The 16,274-nt window shown below is 51.6% G+C and overlaps 1 protein-coding gene and 1 long non-coding RNA gene across 2 annotated transcripts in view; one reads left to right on the forward strand and one right to left on the reverse strand.

Annotated features, from left to right (window-relative positions):
• Positions 1-3,241, reverse strand: part of XKR6 (XK related 6) — a 197,385-nt gene extending 194,144 nt beyond the window's left edge. The window contains 2 exon segments of the mRNA XM_055810673.1: positions 2,332-2,438; positions 2,440-3,241. Coding sequence (XP_055666648.1) covers positions 2,332-2,438; positions 2,440-3,063 — 731 coding nt within the window. The 5' untranslated portion in view covers positions 3,064-3,241.
• Positions 3,242-8,186: 4,945 nt separating this feature from the next.
• On the forward strand, positions 8,187-15,395 carry LOC129784851 (uncharacterized). The gene is made up of 3 exons (XR_008747984.1): positions 8,187-8,301; positions 9,017-10,640; positions 13,814-15,395. It is a non-coding gene; the product is annotated as an uncharacterized LOC129784851 (long non-coding RNA).
• The last annotated feature ends 879 nt before the right edge of the window (positions 15,396-16,274 follow it).

Below are 16,274 nucleotides of genomic sequence, written 5' to 3' on the forward strand. Positions count from 1 at the left end.
TTCCCCACAGTCTAACCCATCCATGGGGTGGAGGGGTGCATCCACCACCCCGTGACAGAACCCTGAAAGCTCCCTCTACCCTCCCTCAACCACCCCTTCCAACTTAAAACCCCACGCCCCATCTCAGAGGATGCTGGGCCATGCTAGGTCTTTACAGTTGTCCTTACAACACCCCGTTCTGTAAGACCGACATCTCTGTGGTGGTGTTTGCATCTACAGGCTTTCATCCTGGAGAATCCCTCCCCGCCTCCTCCCACATCTCTTTTTGGGGAGGATAACGCAATTTCCAGCTCACTCTGGAAGATGCTTTTTTATTCTCATGGAGCCCGGGGTCACTTCCCAAACCCTTCCTCCGGCCAGTGTCTTCTCTACCCCAGGACCTCTCCTGCTGGGGTGGGGGAAACAGTCCCCGTCCCTGACCTTGTCTCACACCAGCAACCCCAACACCATCCCCACTCCCCTGCCACCTGGCCAAGAAGGTTTCTTCTTTTGCTAAAGCCACATTCAAGGTATCATGCTGTGTTCTTCCACTCCCACAACCTGCACCTTCGGTGCACCAGGGGGGGTCAGCAAACCAGGGGGCTCCCTCTCCATCAGGTGGGGAGAAGCAATCAGGGGCAGATGCAACCCCTCATCCCCTCCTCTATAGGGGGTTCGATCCATGCCAAGACACCAGCCCTCTGGGAACAGCACATCCCAGCACTCGGCAGCCGAGGGTCTGCCCCCTGCCCCCACCACAGACCCTCTCTGGAGAAGCCCCCTGTGTTCTGTGGAGCCTTTTTCTGGCCACTCTGCTCTCCAGCTCCAGCAGGGGAGCGGTGGGGCAAGCCCTGCCCAGGGCCACAGGACCTCCCTCTGCAGCACTGCTGGTGCAAGGGTCACCCCCAGCCCCAGGCCCGCCTTCACGCTGTCAAGCATGGGGTGTCCCCCCAAACACACACCATCCCCCGTCAGGAAGAGCAGCTCCAGCCCGCCCTCCCCATCCTGCCCCATGTCTGTGGGGTGACGAGAGCCCACTCCATCCCTTGAGGCACCATCTACAGCCCCATGGAGCTAGAACCACTTCCACCCCCCCATGCTGCGGGGTGCACTGAGCCATGTTCCCCTCCAGGCCATGAGGTGACAGCAGCCCCTACTCCCTTCTCCCCAGACCCACACACTCACTGGGGGGGCATCTCTCCTCCCTTTGGGGCTCTCCTCAGTGAAGCAAGGGTCACCGCAAATCTCTACACGGAGGGCACTGACCCACGTCCTGCTTGAAGCAATGAAGCCCACTCCTCCCACCTCAGCCCCACAGACACCTTTTTAGGGAACTTCTCTTCCCCTTGGATGTCCTCTCAGCACAAGGGGGGCCCCGACAACTCCTCTGCCTGGGGGAGCACTGTCCCATGTCCACCTCAGACCATGAGGTGACAACGACCCCCACGTCCCCCCACCTCAGCACACACACACCCTGGCTCATTCTGTGGGAATCTGTCCTCCCTTTGGGTCTCTCCTCACCCGAAGTGGGAGTAACTCCCAGATCTCCCCTCCTCCACATGGGGGACACTGCACCAACCATGACCACCTCAGACCATGAGGTGACACTGACCCAAGTCCACCTCAGACCATGAGGTGACAGCAACCCCCATCCACCCCACCTCCGCCTCAAAGCACGAAATGACACTGACCCACGTTCACTTCAGACGATGAGGTGATGCTGACCCATATCCACTTCAAACCGTGAGGTGACAGTGATGCCCATCCACCCCACCTCAGCCAGGGGACAGTGACCCACCTCCACCTCAAACCACAAGGTGACAGCGATGCCCATCTGCTCCACCTCAGCTAGGGGACAATGACCCACCTCAGACCACGAGGTGACACTGACCCCCACAGGCCCCACCTCAGCCAGGGGACAGTGACCCCCATCCGCCTCAAACCACGAGGTGACAGTGACGCCCATCTGCCCCACCGCAGCCAGGGGGCACCGACCCACCTCAGGCCACGAGGTGACACCGACCCACGTCCAGCTTGGGCCACGAGGTGACACTGACCCGCGTCCATCTCCGAGCCGACCGCTACCCCCCGCCCCGCCCCGCCTCAGCCCGGTGACACCGACCCACGTCCACCCCAGACCAGGAGCTGACAACGGCCCCCGCCCGCCCCGCCGGGGCCAGGGGCCGCCGATCCACCTCAGGCCACGAGGTGACAGCGCCGCCCGCCCCGCCTGGGCCGGGGCACAGCGACCCGCGCCCGGGGCGCGCCGCCCCACCGCCATGTCGGGCGACGCGCTGACGGCCATCCCCGCTCCCCGCCAGGTCCGGGGGGGTCCCCGGCCGCCCGCCTTACCTCCAGACCTGCCCCATCTGCAGCAGGTGGATGACGGACTGCCAGACCCAGACGGAGATCCTGCAGAGGCGCTGCGCCCCGGGGGTGGCGGTGCCGCCGACTCCTCCTACCCCCGCCGGCGGGTCCCCCCCGGCGGCCGGCGGCCCCCATCATGGGCGGCCCGCGGCTGCTGAGGCCCTGCACGGCGCCCAGCCCGCCGCCCGTGTAGTCCTGCACGAACCAGCGGAAGCTGAGGATCTGCACCAGCACCGAGGGCAGCAGCACGAAGGCCAGCGTCAGGCCGCACCAGACGTAGTCCCGCCGGCCGTAGTGGTGCAGCGCCAGCCACAGGTCCGTGCCCACGTCCCCCAGCAGCACCAGCAGCGCCAGCACGATCCACAGGCAGTCCAGCCACGGCCGCTCGCCCGCCTCGCCGCCCTCCGGCGCCCGCGGCGGCCCCTCGGCGGCGGGGCGGGGGGCCAGCGGCTCGGCGGCGGCGGCGGCGGCCGCCCGCCCGAAGAGGTTCCGCAGGCAGGCGCTCCGGCAGCCCCAGTAGCACGACGACGTGTTGCAGCAGTGGCAGATGTGCAAGGAGCTGCTGCCGCCCGGCTCCTCCGCGCCCTCGGCCGCCGCTGCCCCGACGCCGCCGCCGCAGACGCCCGCCGCCGCCGCCGCCGCCGCCTCGTCCAGGTTGTGCAGCTGGGCGAAGCCCACGCCGCCGCCGCCGCCGCCGCCATCCGACTTGGCCGCCATCTTGCTGCCGCCGCCGCCGCGTCTCCGGCCCCTTCGCCGGGCGCGCTCGCTCGCTCTGCCCCCCCCGTCCCCACTCCCGGCACCCCCCCCACCCGCCGCCCGCCCGCCTGCCCGCCCGCCGCTTCCGGGGGCGGCGCTTCCGCGCCCGCGCAGGACGGGCCGGGCCGCCTAGCGACCGAGCGGGGCAGCGCCGCGGCCGGACCCCGCCGGCACACAGCGCGCCGGGCCGCCGCAGGGCACCGGGCACCGGGCACCGCCCGCGGTGCTGCCCCGCGCCCTCGGCCCCCGCGCTCGGTGCCGCTCCCTCCCCGCACCCCTGCACCCCCGCTGCCAGCTCCATTGCACCGGTTCCTTTGCACCTGCTCCCACTGCTGCCCTCTGCTTGCTCCCATTGCACCAGTTCCCCTTGCACCTGCACCCGCGGCTGCCGTGTGCTTGCTCCCATTGCACCAGTTCCCCTTGCACCTGCTCCCACTGCTGCCCTCTGCCGCGCTCCCATTGCACCAGTTCCCCTTGCACCTGCACCCCCTGCTGCCCTCTGCCCGCTCCCATTGCACCAGTTCCCCTTGCACCCGCTCCCATTGCACCAGATCCACTTGCACCTGCACCTCCTGCACCTGCTCCCACTGCTGCCCTCTGCCCGCTCCCATTGCACCAGTTCCCCTTGCACCCGCTCCCATTGCACCAGTTCCACTTGCACCTGCACCTCCTGCACCTGCTCCCACTGCTGCCCTCTGCCCGCTCCCATTGCACCAGTTCCCCTTGCACCCGCTCCCATTGCACCAGTTCCACTTGCACCTGCACCTCCTGCACCTGCTCCCACTGCTGCCCTCTGCCCGCTCCCATTGCACCAGTTCCCCTTGCACATGCACCCGCGGCTGCCGTGTGCTTCCTCCCATTGCACCAGTTCCCCTTGCACCTGCTCCCACTGCTGCCCTCTGCCGCGCTCCCATTGCACCAGTTCCCCTTGCACCTGCACCCCCTGCTGCCCTCTGCCCGCTCCCATTGCACCAGTTCCCCTTGCACCCGCTCCCATTGCACCAGTTCCACTTGCACCTGCACCTCCTGCACCTGCACCCACTGCTGCCCACTGCACCAGTCCCCTTACACCAGCACCCGCTGCTGCCCTCTTCCTCGCTCCCATTGCACCTGCACTCCCTGCTGCCCTCTGCCCCACTCCCATTGCGACAGTTCCCCTTGCAGCAGCACCCCACGCTACTCCCTGCCCACTCCCTTGCACCGGCACTTGAGGCTGCTCTCTGCCCAGCTCCCATTGCACCAGTTCCCCTTGCATCTGCACACCCTGCTGCCCTCTTCCACGCTCCCACTGCACCAGTTCCCCTTGCACCTGCACCCGCGGCTGCCCTCTGGTTTCTCCCACTGCACCAATTCCCCTGGCACCAGCAGCCCCTGCTGCCCTCTGCCCCATCCCCATTGCACCAGTTCCCCTTGCACCAGCACCCTCTGCTGCCCTCTGGTTTCTCCCACTGCACCAGTTCCCCTTGCACCTGCACCTCTTGCTGCCCTCAGCCCCTTCCCCATTGCACCAGTTCCCCTTGCACCTGCACGTCTTGCTGCCCTCAGCCCCTTCCCCATTGCACCAGCTGACCTTGCACCTGCTCCCACTGCTGCCCTCGGCCCCGCTCCCATTGCACCAACTCCCGTGGCACCAGCACGCCCTGCTGCCCTCTGCCCGCTCCCATTGCCCCAGCACCTGCTGCTGGCCTCTGCCCCATCCTGGCTGTACTGGCACCCAGCACTTCCTGCTGCCACAGTCACATTGCACTGGCACCCACTGCTCCTCTGCTCACCCCCGCTGCATTCGCACCCACGGGATCCACAGTGCTTCTTCCTCCAGCCCCTATGCACTGACAGCAGCATCCTCCAGACCATCCCCAGCTGGGGCCTCTTCTGCTGACCCCACCCCACTCCCAAATCAGGTCCCCAGCCCACTGCCTTGGCCCTCAAACCCCTGTCCTGCAGTGCAACCTCCCTGTCCACACCACCTCCTCACCCTCAGCTCCCGGGGACCACCACTCTGCCAGCCAGACTGTCATCTCCCCCCTTCCCACCTCCAGCAGCCGCCTGGTACCTGCCAGGTCCAGGTCCCCCTCTGGGTTTCACTTTGCTTTTTCTCCTCCTATGGCCATGCTGGGGAAGGGAGGCTCCTCTCCCACCCCGCAGGTCCCCCATCACATAGCAGCAGGTCTCTAAGCCCACCCCAGCACCCTGACCTCACATGGCCTCAGTGCCCTCCCACTCCCCCACGCCCCCACCCCCCCTGCAGTCTCCTGTCCCTCTCCTAACACAAAGATACTCCATGCTCTGTCCCCTGCACTTGTCCCTTCCATATGGACATACATGGCTTCACCCACCCCATCCTTACAGGATCAGGCAAACCAGCCGGCTCCTCTCCATGGGGCCAGCTACTTGCTGGAGGAGACAAACCTCTGGCAAGCTGAGGAAGCAGGTCCCAGCTCCCATTTTGGGATCTGCCTTGGGCTGAGTTGCACAGCAGGCAGGCGTTTCACCGCCAGACCCGCGAGCAGGCTGGGGAAGCCAAACTGAAGGTCTTTCCCCCCCACACTTCCCTTTCTACCCATGCATGTGTGTTTATTCATCATATCCATCTTTTCTGTGCTGTCCTCTGTAGGTTGCAGTCTCCCCTCTTTTATGTTTGGGGTTCGCCCCCCCCCCGCCCCCTATTTGATATGTACTCCTTCCAGGTGCTCCTTCTCCAGCTGTTGCTTCTGCCTCTTTCTGTGGGAGTTTGAATTCTACCCTTTCTCCTTTTTTTCTTTTTTTTTTTTTCCCCTTTAGTTTTAATTGTGGCAAAATATCGGAGCTGAGAGCTGCAGGGCTCCACAACTGGCTGCAAAAGTTGCTGCTTTGCAAAGTCTAAATTTCAACACGGAAACCAAAAACCCAAGCAGTTGGAAAGGTGCATAAGTGCAGATAAAATTCTTTTTCCAGGGATGGAAAATTAATTTAATCTTGAGAAGAGTGGAAGGACTTGCATATATTCAATAAGCTGCCTGGGAAGCACGTATTTGGCCTTTCTGAGTGATGTCAAAGGAGTTCAAAAGTTTTGCAGTCTGAAAGACGCCGATGGGTTTGAAAGTATTGGATCCTCCTGTAGCAGCGAAGCAGAAGGAAAGGGAGAGGAGAGCTTTGTGCCTTGTCCAGATGAAGGCACTCTGGTGCATGCCTGCCTGTTGCCAAATCAAAGTCATTTGTAGCACATGAAACACTGGCACAAAGTTTTTCAGAAGGAGAAAACTGGTATTCTGGATAGAGTAGAATCAGAGAGGACACAATCCCGCAGGTCCCCATGATACTGATTTCAAATGCTGCGGCTAGTCCCCTATTTTCTGTCAACTTCAGCTGTGGCAAGAAATATGAATATGGAAATAAATGAGTCAAATGCCAGCCTTCAACTTGACCAAAACAAATTCACATTCATAAGGCATAGATAATAGCATATATGTAACAGAAAATTCCTCTCCTGTTTGAAGCTTTAAAACCTGAAAAGTAAATATGTATGTTAATTCTCACAGCAGTAAGAAATAAGGACTATGGGTTGCGTATTCTTCAGTGAGAGGCACCTGTATTAAGCTTAAACTTTTGTTTTGCAGTATGATGAGATATAAATGGAAACATTCCTCATTTCTTCAAACTTTCTGTGTAGCAAATTTGCTACATATGATTTGAAAGGGAAAAAATACCAGCATAGAAGTAATAAAACTGTTTGGTCTTGTTATTTCAATAGAAGTGTAGGTGCACATTGCACTTCATGAATCAAGAAGGGTGCAGAAGAGTCATCTGTTTTGATACAAAACCAACCCAAACTTGTGCAGTGAGACATACGGGTGGGAGAAGGCAGCAGTTAAAGATTTTAGCGTTGGCACGCTAAATGAGAAAGGCAGTTGCTTGGGCAATATATGACATGATACGATACACTGTTGAGACTGCCTCTGAATTTCTCAGTGTGGTCGTGGCCACCTGTGTCCAAGAAGAATGAATTCAGGCTGAAACAGGAGCAGGGAAGAGCCAGGTGTTGATCAGAGGTGAGGACAGTCTGTCTTTCTACTGTGGACTGAAAGAATTTTGCTTGTTCAGTTTAGCAAAATGAGATTGGAGAGGGAATATGTTTTCTGCCTATAAATACATCCTGGAAAGTAAATGTAAGTGAAGGGAAAGGCGTTGTGACACTGAAGGGCAACAGCAGAAGAGTCAATGAGTAGGAACTGGCCATGAATAATACATTTAATCTCGAAATTGGTAGAAATTGGAACATCCTTCCAGTAGGAGTAACAGAGACTAAAAAGGAAAAAAAAAAAAAAAAAGGCAACTAGTTTTAACACATAGCTTAATAATTTTGTAAAGGAAATTGCATAGCAATGTGAAACAGTAAACAGCTGGGATGAAAGCCCTTGTAAGATTTTCCAGCCCAGATCATCTCTCCTTGGAAAGATCTTGTCCATTTTGATGCGTGGTACACTACGTTCCCTCCTGCATCAGGCGATGAGTCACAGATACATGACTCCGTGGGTGGTCAGAAGTGATATCTCCACCGCTTACGTCTTAATTCCTGATTATCCCATGATATTCTCCAGCTCCTGCTCACTCACTTAGCACACAGCAGAGATGCAGCCACATTCAAAGCACTCCATAAACCCCTCATTTCCCCGGTACCCACAGCCACTGCTGCGTGGTCGCTTCAGCCAAGGCCATGGGAGAGATGCTTTGCCCCTTCCATCAACGGGAGCTGCAGCGCTGCTTTGTGTAGCATTGCCCCTCACAGGGAGCTGGGAGAGTCATCAGTCAGAGCTTGTTTCTTTTATTAGCCAACACTATGTATTTTTAAGGTGGTCTTTTTTGGTATTTGAGAGTGTCTAGCACACCCGTGTTGAGATCTCTCTTAACTCATATGTCTGAGAGAGAAAGCTTTCCTCTGCACTAAGCAGTGACCCACACTTCCATCACACTGGAGGCACTTGTGTCCAGAGGTCTGGGTAAACTCTGGGTGACCCTCAGACCTGCAAGTATTTATAAAACATGTTTAGCAGGGGTTTTTCCCTTGCAGCACTCAGAGCTGATCTGTCTGTGCCTTGCATTTCATGTTGTTTCAGTTCCTCAGAACCACCAGCGAGACACGGGGAAGGGGAGGTGTGTTTGGTTCTCCAGCAGCACCCAGCAAACCACGGCATGGGACCATAACCTTCTTGTGCTCATTGGGTAAAGGCTTTCTTCATCCTGATCAATACACTAATTTTGCTGTGTGGTCTTCCGTCTTCCAGGCATTTATCCCAAGCAGGGGAACAAACACTATATATAGAGAGGTATGTAAGCCAGAATCAGAGTTGTGTAAATCTGGAACTACCTCATTTAAATAACCGGGGGATGGATCCAGCTGAGTGTTTGGTGTATGTGGAGTACTCTGCTACCAGCACAGATAATTACAATTAATGGGGATTTACTTTAAGCAAAGTAGGTCAGAAAAATGACATCTTATTGTGTTATTAGTTTCCATCAATTACTTCCGTGTTGTTTGCTCAGTTCCCAAGTCAAACGAGTGTGGGCTGACAGCCTTGCAAGCTCAACTTGGTATTGCCTCTAAAAATCAAACTGCATTATTTCTGCCTCATGCATCATCACTAACAATAAAGCATCCACCGCTGGAATATAGCAGGTGGCTTCGTTATTCATGCATGAGGCAGAGAAGACTCCAGCTTCCTTTGCCATGACATTGAAGTCTCCACGGTATTAAAAGTTGGATATGTTGGTAAACTTGTTGGTTATTGTGTGAGCTTGGCTTAGAAGACACACTTAGGTCAGTCCTTCTGTTGATCAACTTCTGTACTTTCTAGTAGACTTTCTGAATGCTACGTGTATATATCGGGGGAGGTTTAACACAACACTGCTTTTGCTGTTACTTGTCTCCCTGTTACAGCACTTTGTGCCATTAGACTCTCCAGGAAAGGTACAGAAGGTGTCGAAGGTATTGAACAGCCGACTCACAGTCATCTTACGAGCTGCCTCTAAGAGAATGAGGAACATGTGGTGAAGCTTTCCAGTTCTAGTATTTCTTTTTTGAGGGCTTCGTTTTTGAGTTTTCAGTTTAGCAATGCAATCAGCTGGTAAGTGTTATCAGTGACTGTTAATAATCATGTGTTAGTCCCTACTGATGTCCTGAAACAACTGAACATGGTGTGTTCTCCCAGCTGGACCAGGTGTTTGATTTCTAATCACAGTTCCTTACAACTCTCTAATTTCACATGCAACTCAGTAGTTTTGAATGGCTTACACTTTCCAGGAAATACAAGTCCAACCAGGGGCAGGTCCTTTTCAAAGTAAATATCTCTGTGAGCCACCCTGGTCTGAGTCACTGAGGTTTTAGCAGGATGGGGCTATCACAGAAGAACACATCTAAGACAAGAAGCTATTCCTTAAAAACAGATTCCTCTTTCAGGCTGTATTTTTGGCAAAATGGATTTACTGATACAATCTACAGAGGTTATGAAGCTTGATTAAAGTCCCTAAAACTTGTTCAGGTCCTCAGGTGTTGCATGATAAAAGCTGGATAACGATTCTCTACTAAGTATGTAATTATGTAAATCCCAAATTTTTCTATATTGGACAGTAATAATACATTTAAATCACTTTACACCTCCTGACAAATGTAAGAATTAGTACGGTCTTGGGAAGTGTGCCTTAGCGAACTTCATCATTCATGTTACCTAGATCTTAACCTGTGGTGACACCGTTTATTCAGGTCTCCTCAGGCTTCCTTCAATCTCCTGAGAGCTGCAACTGTTTTCCTTTATTACTGTGCATGAAAAAGGGACCTGCCTCTGCTTTCAGAAACATGCTTTTGCGGGACACCTTTTAGAAGTAATCGGCTGCAGCGGTGATGTCGGATGAGTGATCGTAGAGCCACCTGGGGACTGGCCTGTGCAGAGGAGGGTGACTGCAAGAAGCTTTCTGACCTGCCTGCCTTTTCTTTGCAAAGCCTGGCAGTACTTGCAGCTTTTCCCTTAAGCCAAGCACAGGCTAATCCCCTCGGTCATGCTTTTTGAGGTACCGGTTACCCGGCAGGAAGAAGCAACACAACTTCATCAGCCAAAAAAGGTGGTGAGCAGTGCAGGGAACTGTGTGTTTCTCCCCTTGGAAAAGCATTAACAGCTAATACCTCCACTCTGATGGACTTGCTTGGTGCTTTTCCAAGGTGGGATTTAGGAAAAGGCAACCACACAGCATTTCCTACTTTCCCCCATGGGGCTCCAATGATTTAATTGGTTATGAAGGGCAGGGATGTCTCTTACAGAGGAGCTGGCTGCTGTTGTCAGCATGCCACACTGCTCTTCAGAGCTCAGTGAAAAATAAAGTTACCAGGCAATACTTCCCCTGCTGAACGGGGTGAATGCAAAGGTTGGCCACTGCCAATATGAACTCTATGCCACATATAGCTTTTCTATTCCTATATAGCTCTTCTATTCATCTAGGTTCCTGGGAAAGCCAATGTATAGCCGTGAGCCATGGAGGGAAGTGGAGCTGTATTTCACACCTTAACTAAGGTAAAGTATATTCCCTTAACATGACCCCCCCATTCCAGACACACTTCCTGATGCTCATTTTAATATCTGAAACTGCTGTAAACCTCCTCCAAACCCATGCATGTAACAAAATAAAGTTATTTCTTGCAATTAATACTGTCACTACAGAGCTGTTAATTAAATGCATGACCTTTTCTATCAAGCCAAATGAAGACAGAATGTTGCACTAATCCAAACCTGCCTGGGTTTCCCCTTGGAAAACAATGAGGAAAAGGCTGCTGCTGATAGCTGCTTTGGTGACTGTAGCTTCCTCCATCTCCCTTGAGCTGAACCATCAGCTCAGGCATTGCCTGTTTCTAGGGTGGGCTATTACACCTTAGTGTCTCTGCTTCCTCTCTTCACAGTCCTCACTCTAGTCAAGGTACTGCAGAGAAACTGTCTTCCCCCAATTCCCCACTGACCTTGTGAGTCATCCATGGACCGTTTTTCTAAAGCTCTGTCCACACCAGGTGTCCTTGGTTTTCTCTCCTTTTTCATCCTGAGGATGGAATTTCCATTCTCGTTTTATTCCTGTTATTTATGCTGGTTACACTTTTGCAGCCCTTCTCACCAAGAACCATGTGGGATTTCTCACTTATGTGTCCTTTTGCACTCAGTAAATCTTTTGCCCCCTGCCTTGGCTCCACTGCAACTGTCATTCCTACTACTTTAGTCCTGAATGACATGCCTTGACCTGGTAGAACCCCTGTTCTAAGTCAGTGGGAGCTGAATTCAACTCCAAACCGAGGCATCCAAGTGCCTGCCTCCACGCATGAGTTAGGTGTCCAAGTTCCCATCACAGTCAAGAAGGAGCTCACCAATGGCTCTGTTCAGTTGCCTGCATGCAGACATCTAGCACATTTGAAAGGCCCCAGGGTATCTCACCTGGCCTCCAGCTGATGCTCCAAGAGGGCTTGGGTCTCCCGTACCTCTTGCATCATACCTGTCAGTCTTGGAGCAGAATGTCCCAGCCACCCTGGGGCATCTCAGGTAGCAGTAGACATTAGGAAACCGCATCTAGCCCAGAGTATCCTGCCATTATTTTTGGTAGGAGCAGGGCTAGGTCCTCAGTGCACATCCACATGTACCCATTACTGATGTAGGACCCAGGCATGGATAGGCTCTGTTCTCCATCAGAGCTGTCAGCTGCTTCTCAACAGCAGCAGAATTAACAAGCTTCTCTAGGGACCTTACCCATGCCCCTGTCCCCTCCTGACTCATCCTCTTTTGGCAGGAGCAGGCTCTACTTTCAGGCAGCAACATGGACTTTCTACCTGTTTTGAAGGGAACTCCTCATCTGGCTTTGCCACCTGGCATTAAGTGATGTAAGGAGATGGGGCATAGATGTTGTTTATTCTATAACTGAGAAAAGATCTCTTCTGTAGGATACCAGAAACACTTTATTTCTGACTTCCTTTTATTCTCTCACCATGTTAAAGGTATCACCATTTCCCTTTATCTTTTAAAAAGCTTTTAATTAATTTTGCTTTGCACAGGTAATTTAATATCTCACGGACAGATGAGATTTGCCCAGCTTGAAATGGACGCTCCAGGTCTCTGATCTGTATGGCAAAAATGACTGTGTGGCAATTTCAGACAGTCTAAAAATTAAGTCGCTATTCTGAAGTCTTGGTTCAGGCACACACTGCGCTTTCTGATACGTGCGCATCACCAGCATATCCAGCTTTGGCAAGTGCTCTTACCATTTCTTCCATCTGCCAGCACACACAATATTTCTGAATCTGTTAATTAAGGAATTGAAATTTCTCCCTGAGATACCAGAGTAACTGGTTCAGTTTCTTTGCAGCAAAAACTAACGCTTGCCTTGTCCATAATTACCTAAATTGTTGAGAAAAATTATTCTGCTTTCATGTTGATTCACTTTTGTAATTCCATTGCTGAGGCTAAGTGTGGCACCCATTTAAATTATCTCCTACTCTCATTTTACTCCAGACATGCTATTTGCTAACAAAGACTCTATATGGAAAAATGGGAAGGTGACAGCTACCTCCTTCATCAATGCAAATGGCAATAATCTCCTCTGCTGCACCATGTAAAAATAAACATTGAATCATCCCCAACAGAAATACCCTTCTGCATTTAGAAATATGGATGTGGAAAGGCGACACCTGCCCTCATTTATGTAGCTGTAAAACTCAGGTTTATCTGGTGATTCCATGGCAAATACTTCGGGAGGTCAACAGCAGCATGGACTCAGGCTGCCAGTGTCCCCAGCTTTTTTCCTAAAAATACGCAGATTCTTCACTCTTCTGTTTATACTTGCACTTGGAAATAGAAGATTAAGTTTTCTTGTTGTTAAATTATTGACATTATTTATAGTAAAAATCATCCCATACAACAACTCTGCTGTAAATTCTTGCTGTTGGTAGCTCTCTGGTATTATTACTGTGCCTCTGCACAGCTTCTAAAGCAACAGTACACCTCCTGTAAGTGATCACCTTTATAAGTAAGTGCTATTGGGTGTACAGGGACCTGTGGCCAGGGTGGGCTCAGGGTGATGGACCATTTTGCTGGACACTCGGCTGCTGGGAAGAGCACACAGAAACCTTTGCCATCAGACTTTTAGATGTGCAGTTCCGCACAGTAAGTAGTCATTACTACTTGAGTTGTCCCTTTGTAAACATTTACTTGAAGGCTTTTTCTATGGTTCCAGTACATCCCCTGTGCCTGATGCCAAAAACGCACGTCCTCCTAGTGCTCCTTTCCTGGAAGGGTGTTGCAGCACTATCAAAACTATCAAGCTGCAATAAGGCTTTTACCATCCCATACCAGGTTGATTTCAATAAGTAGTTAGCACGCCTTGCCCCAGCACAGTCACCAATCTCCCACAAGGATTCTAAGGTTCAGCTACTGTTCATGCTGATTCTTCGTACTCTTCAGGCCAGTCCACCCTGCTTTTTGCCTCTGCAGCATCCTTCTCCTTGTCTCTCCTACCTTCAGAGCACTGTCTTTCCTCCCTTTCCAGGTCTCTCTTCATCCACTGCTCTTCTTCCATAACCCTATGAGCTATTTAACTACTTCGCAGGAACCACCCACAGCTGCACCTTATCCACATCAGCCAACCCGCCACCCCTGAAGCCAGCCTACAGCTGTGTATTATCGATGTTAATTAACCCAGCTTCCTTCCACTACAGAAAAGTATCTTCACGTGCTAATGTGGACCACAGCGATCAGCATTATGGTGTGAAATGGAAGGACCCTGTACAAGTGCGTGGGTGCCTTTTGCAGAACACAGGAGCATTTACTCTTGAGACCACAAAAGGGAGTTTTTTATCTTACATTTGATTAAAAAAGAAAACCCTGACATGCCACAGAAAATGTTAAAGTCTTAATCCTGGTCAGAATCTTAAATCCTGACCAGTGCTAGACTCTGCAGTATTTACCCTGAATAGCTAATGGGTATGTGTCTTCAGGGAGCAGAGATTCACATGTGTCAGTGTGGTCACCAACTTGAGGGTGTTCAAGAGGATGAACATTTGTGGAAAACTGCATGATAAAACATGCTGGAATTATTAGGTAGATTATAAGGGATATAACTCCAGCTATCAGACACATGTTTCTTTAACCACGTGCATGCCTTTCATTTAAAAGCAAAAGCATCCACCTGGCTTCAAATGGAGGTAGACCAAGTTTTGAAGTGGGTCGTGAAACTTCGTGACTTCCAGAGGGTCAGCAAATTGCAACAACCTTTTTGTCTCCTAGATCACTCTGAATCCTCTTACTGAGACTGAGCAAACCTCCCCAGAAAGCGGATTTAACAGGAGTGCTGCAGGACCCACGGTCCCCTTCTCCCCTCCCTGGCAGGCCTGCTTTGCACAAGATGAGCATCCCCATGGCTTCTCCAAGCCCTGCTCAGGTTGTTGGAAGAGTTTGCATGAGTGGGCAGCTTTGTGGCATCTGGGTCTGAAAGGTATTTTGGTAGATGTGAGGGTCCAGCTGCTGCATAAAAAAAAAATCTATGGGGAGCTGAGAGTGCAAAAACTTAGTCAAAATCCTCAAACAAGAGGTGAAGACACTGTCAGAAAATCGTCCTGGAACTGATTTAGCTGCATAATGCCATAACCCAGCAAAGCAGAATAGAAAGGAACTCCTAGAAGGGTACTCGCTTTTGGAAGGGCCAAAAGCTTTTTGCATAAGCTCAAAAGTAACTGCATAAAATAACACCATGCTTCTTCTCAGAGATTATATCCATCTCAGTACAGCAAATTGTTACCTTATCTTGGAGGTTTGGGTTTTTTTCAAGAGTTTTTTCAGTTTCTGGAGGGTGCGATTTTGTGGACATGACCACAGCAGGCCAGCTGGGGCCGGGGAAGATCCTGGCACAGCTGGGTTTGCAATAGAGCTGTTGAGTGTACGAGGTCCGGAAGGCTCCTGGGGACTGCCATGGACAGGCAGCATGGGCAGAACAGCAGCTCCTTCTGCATCGCTCCCCTTCATACTGATTTTCAGCCCCATTGCAAAATACTGGACGTAATCTGCCACTATTTCCTAAACAGAGCGAAGAAATAAAACCTGCACAGGGCTCCATGAAACTTGCACAGAAGACGAAGGGAAACTACTCTAAAGGCAACCCTTCTCTCACCCTGATGAAAACACAAGTTCTCCAGGCTCTGCTGGCTTCTCTTTTGATTCCTCCTTGTGCTTTGAGCCATTTTTCTCTCCGCAAGGATGGGTGTTTAGATGCTTGCCTTCTAATCAGCTGCAGTTACAGCCTTTTCCAGTATCTTCTGCTGCCAAATTGGGGGGGGAGGGGGGGGGGTGGGGGGGTGGGGAGAAAGGGTTTTTTAAAAAAAGAGAGGGAGGCTAATGCTTGAAAAGACATATGTGTTTAGTGTTGTTGGCAGATTTGTAAACTTATTAGTGCCTCCACACACCATGTAATTAAGATCTTCTGGTAATTAGTCAATAGTTAAAAATAGGGGTTGGTATTGTACTACTGAAAACGCCTACAAAATAATGTGTTCTCTGCACTCAAGATGTAGTTAGTGTCTCTAGAAATGTTAATTTAAAAATATATATATTTGTTTCAGAGCCAGATCTTTTAACAAAGTAAATTTCAGCATGTGTATGTGCATGCATGTGTGTGTGTTCAACCTATTTATCTTTGTGCATTTATGCGTGTTTGTGTGATGTCCAAAGAGGCTGACTGCATATTTTGTCTTAGATAAAAATGTTAAGCTATAGAACTGCAGACTCGACACAGCCATGGAGGGAATGGGAGCTTTTCTCATTTGTAGATTTCCATTGAAATAAACCTGCTCATCAAGGAAATTGTTCAAAAATCCACAGGAATGGCAGATGTGCAGCACCATGGGGCAGATGTCTGATGTTTGGAGAGTCATGCATGTATTTTCTAAATATTCAGGGATTACTACAGCCTATAGATATAATCCTTTAGTAACCTGGAATGTCAATGACAATGCAAAAGCTCTAATGCCTTGTAGCAAATGTTTGGCCAAACTGCCCTTTAAAAGCAATATTCACACACACATTTAAGACATTTGTCCTTGTCCTGTGAAAGAAGACCCACTCCTTCTTTACAATGTGGTCCAGAGCTGTGTGAGAGTTGCTGGGTGATGTTCTGAAAGGGCGTCT

This window comes from Falco peregrinus, chromosome 7 (genome assembly GCF_023634155.1).
Source record: "Falco peregrinus isolate bFalPer1 chromosome 7, bFalPer1.pri, whole genome shotgun sequence".
NCBI lineage: Eukaryota > Metazoa > Chordata > Aves > Falconiformes > Falconidae > Falco > Falco peregrinus.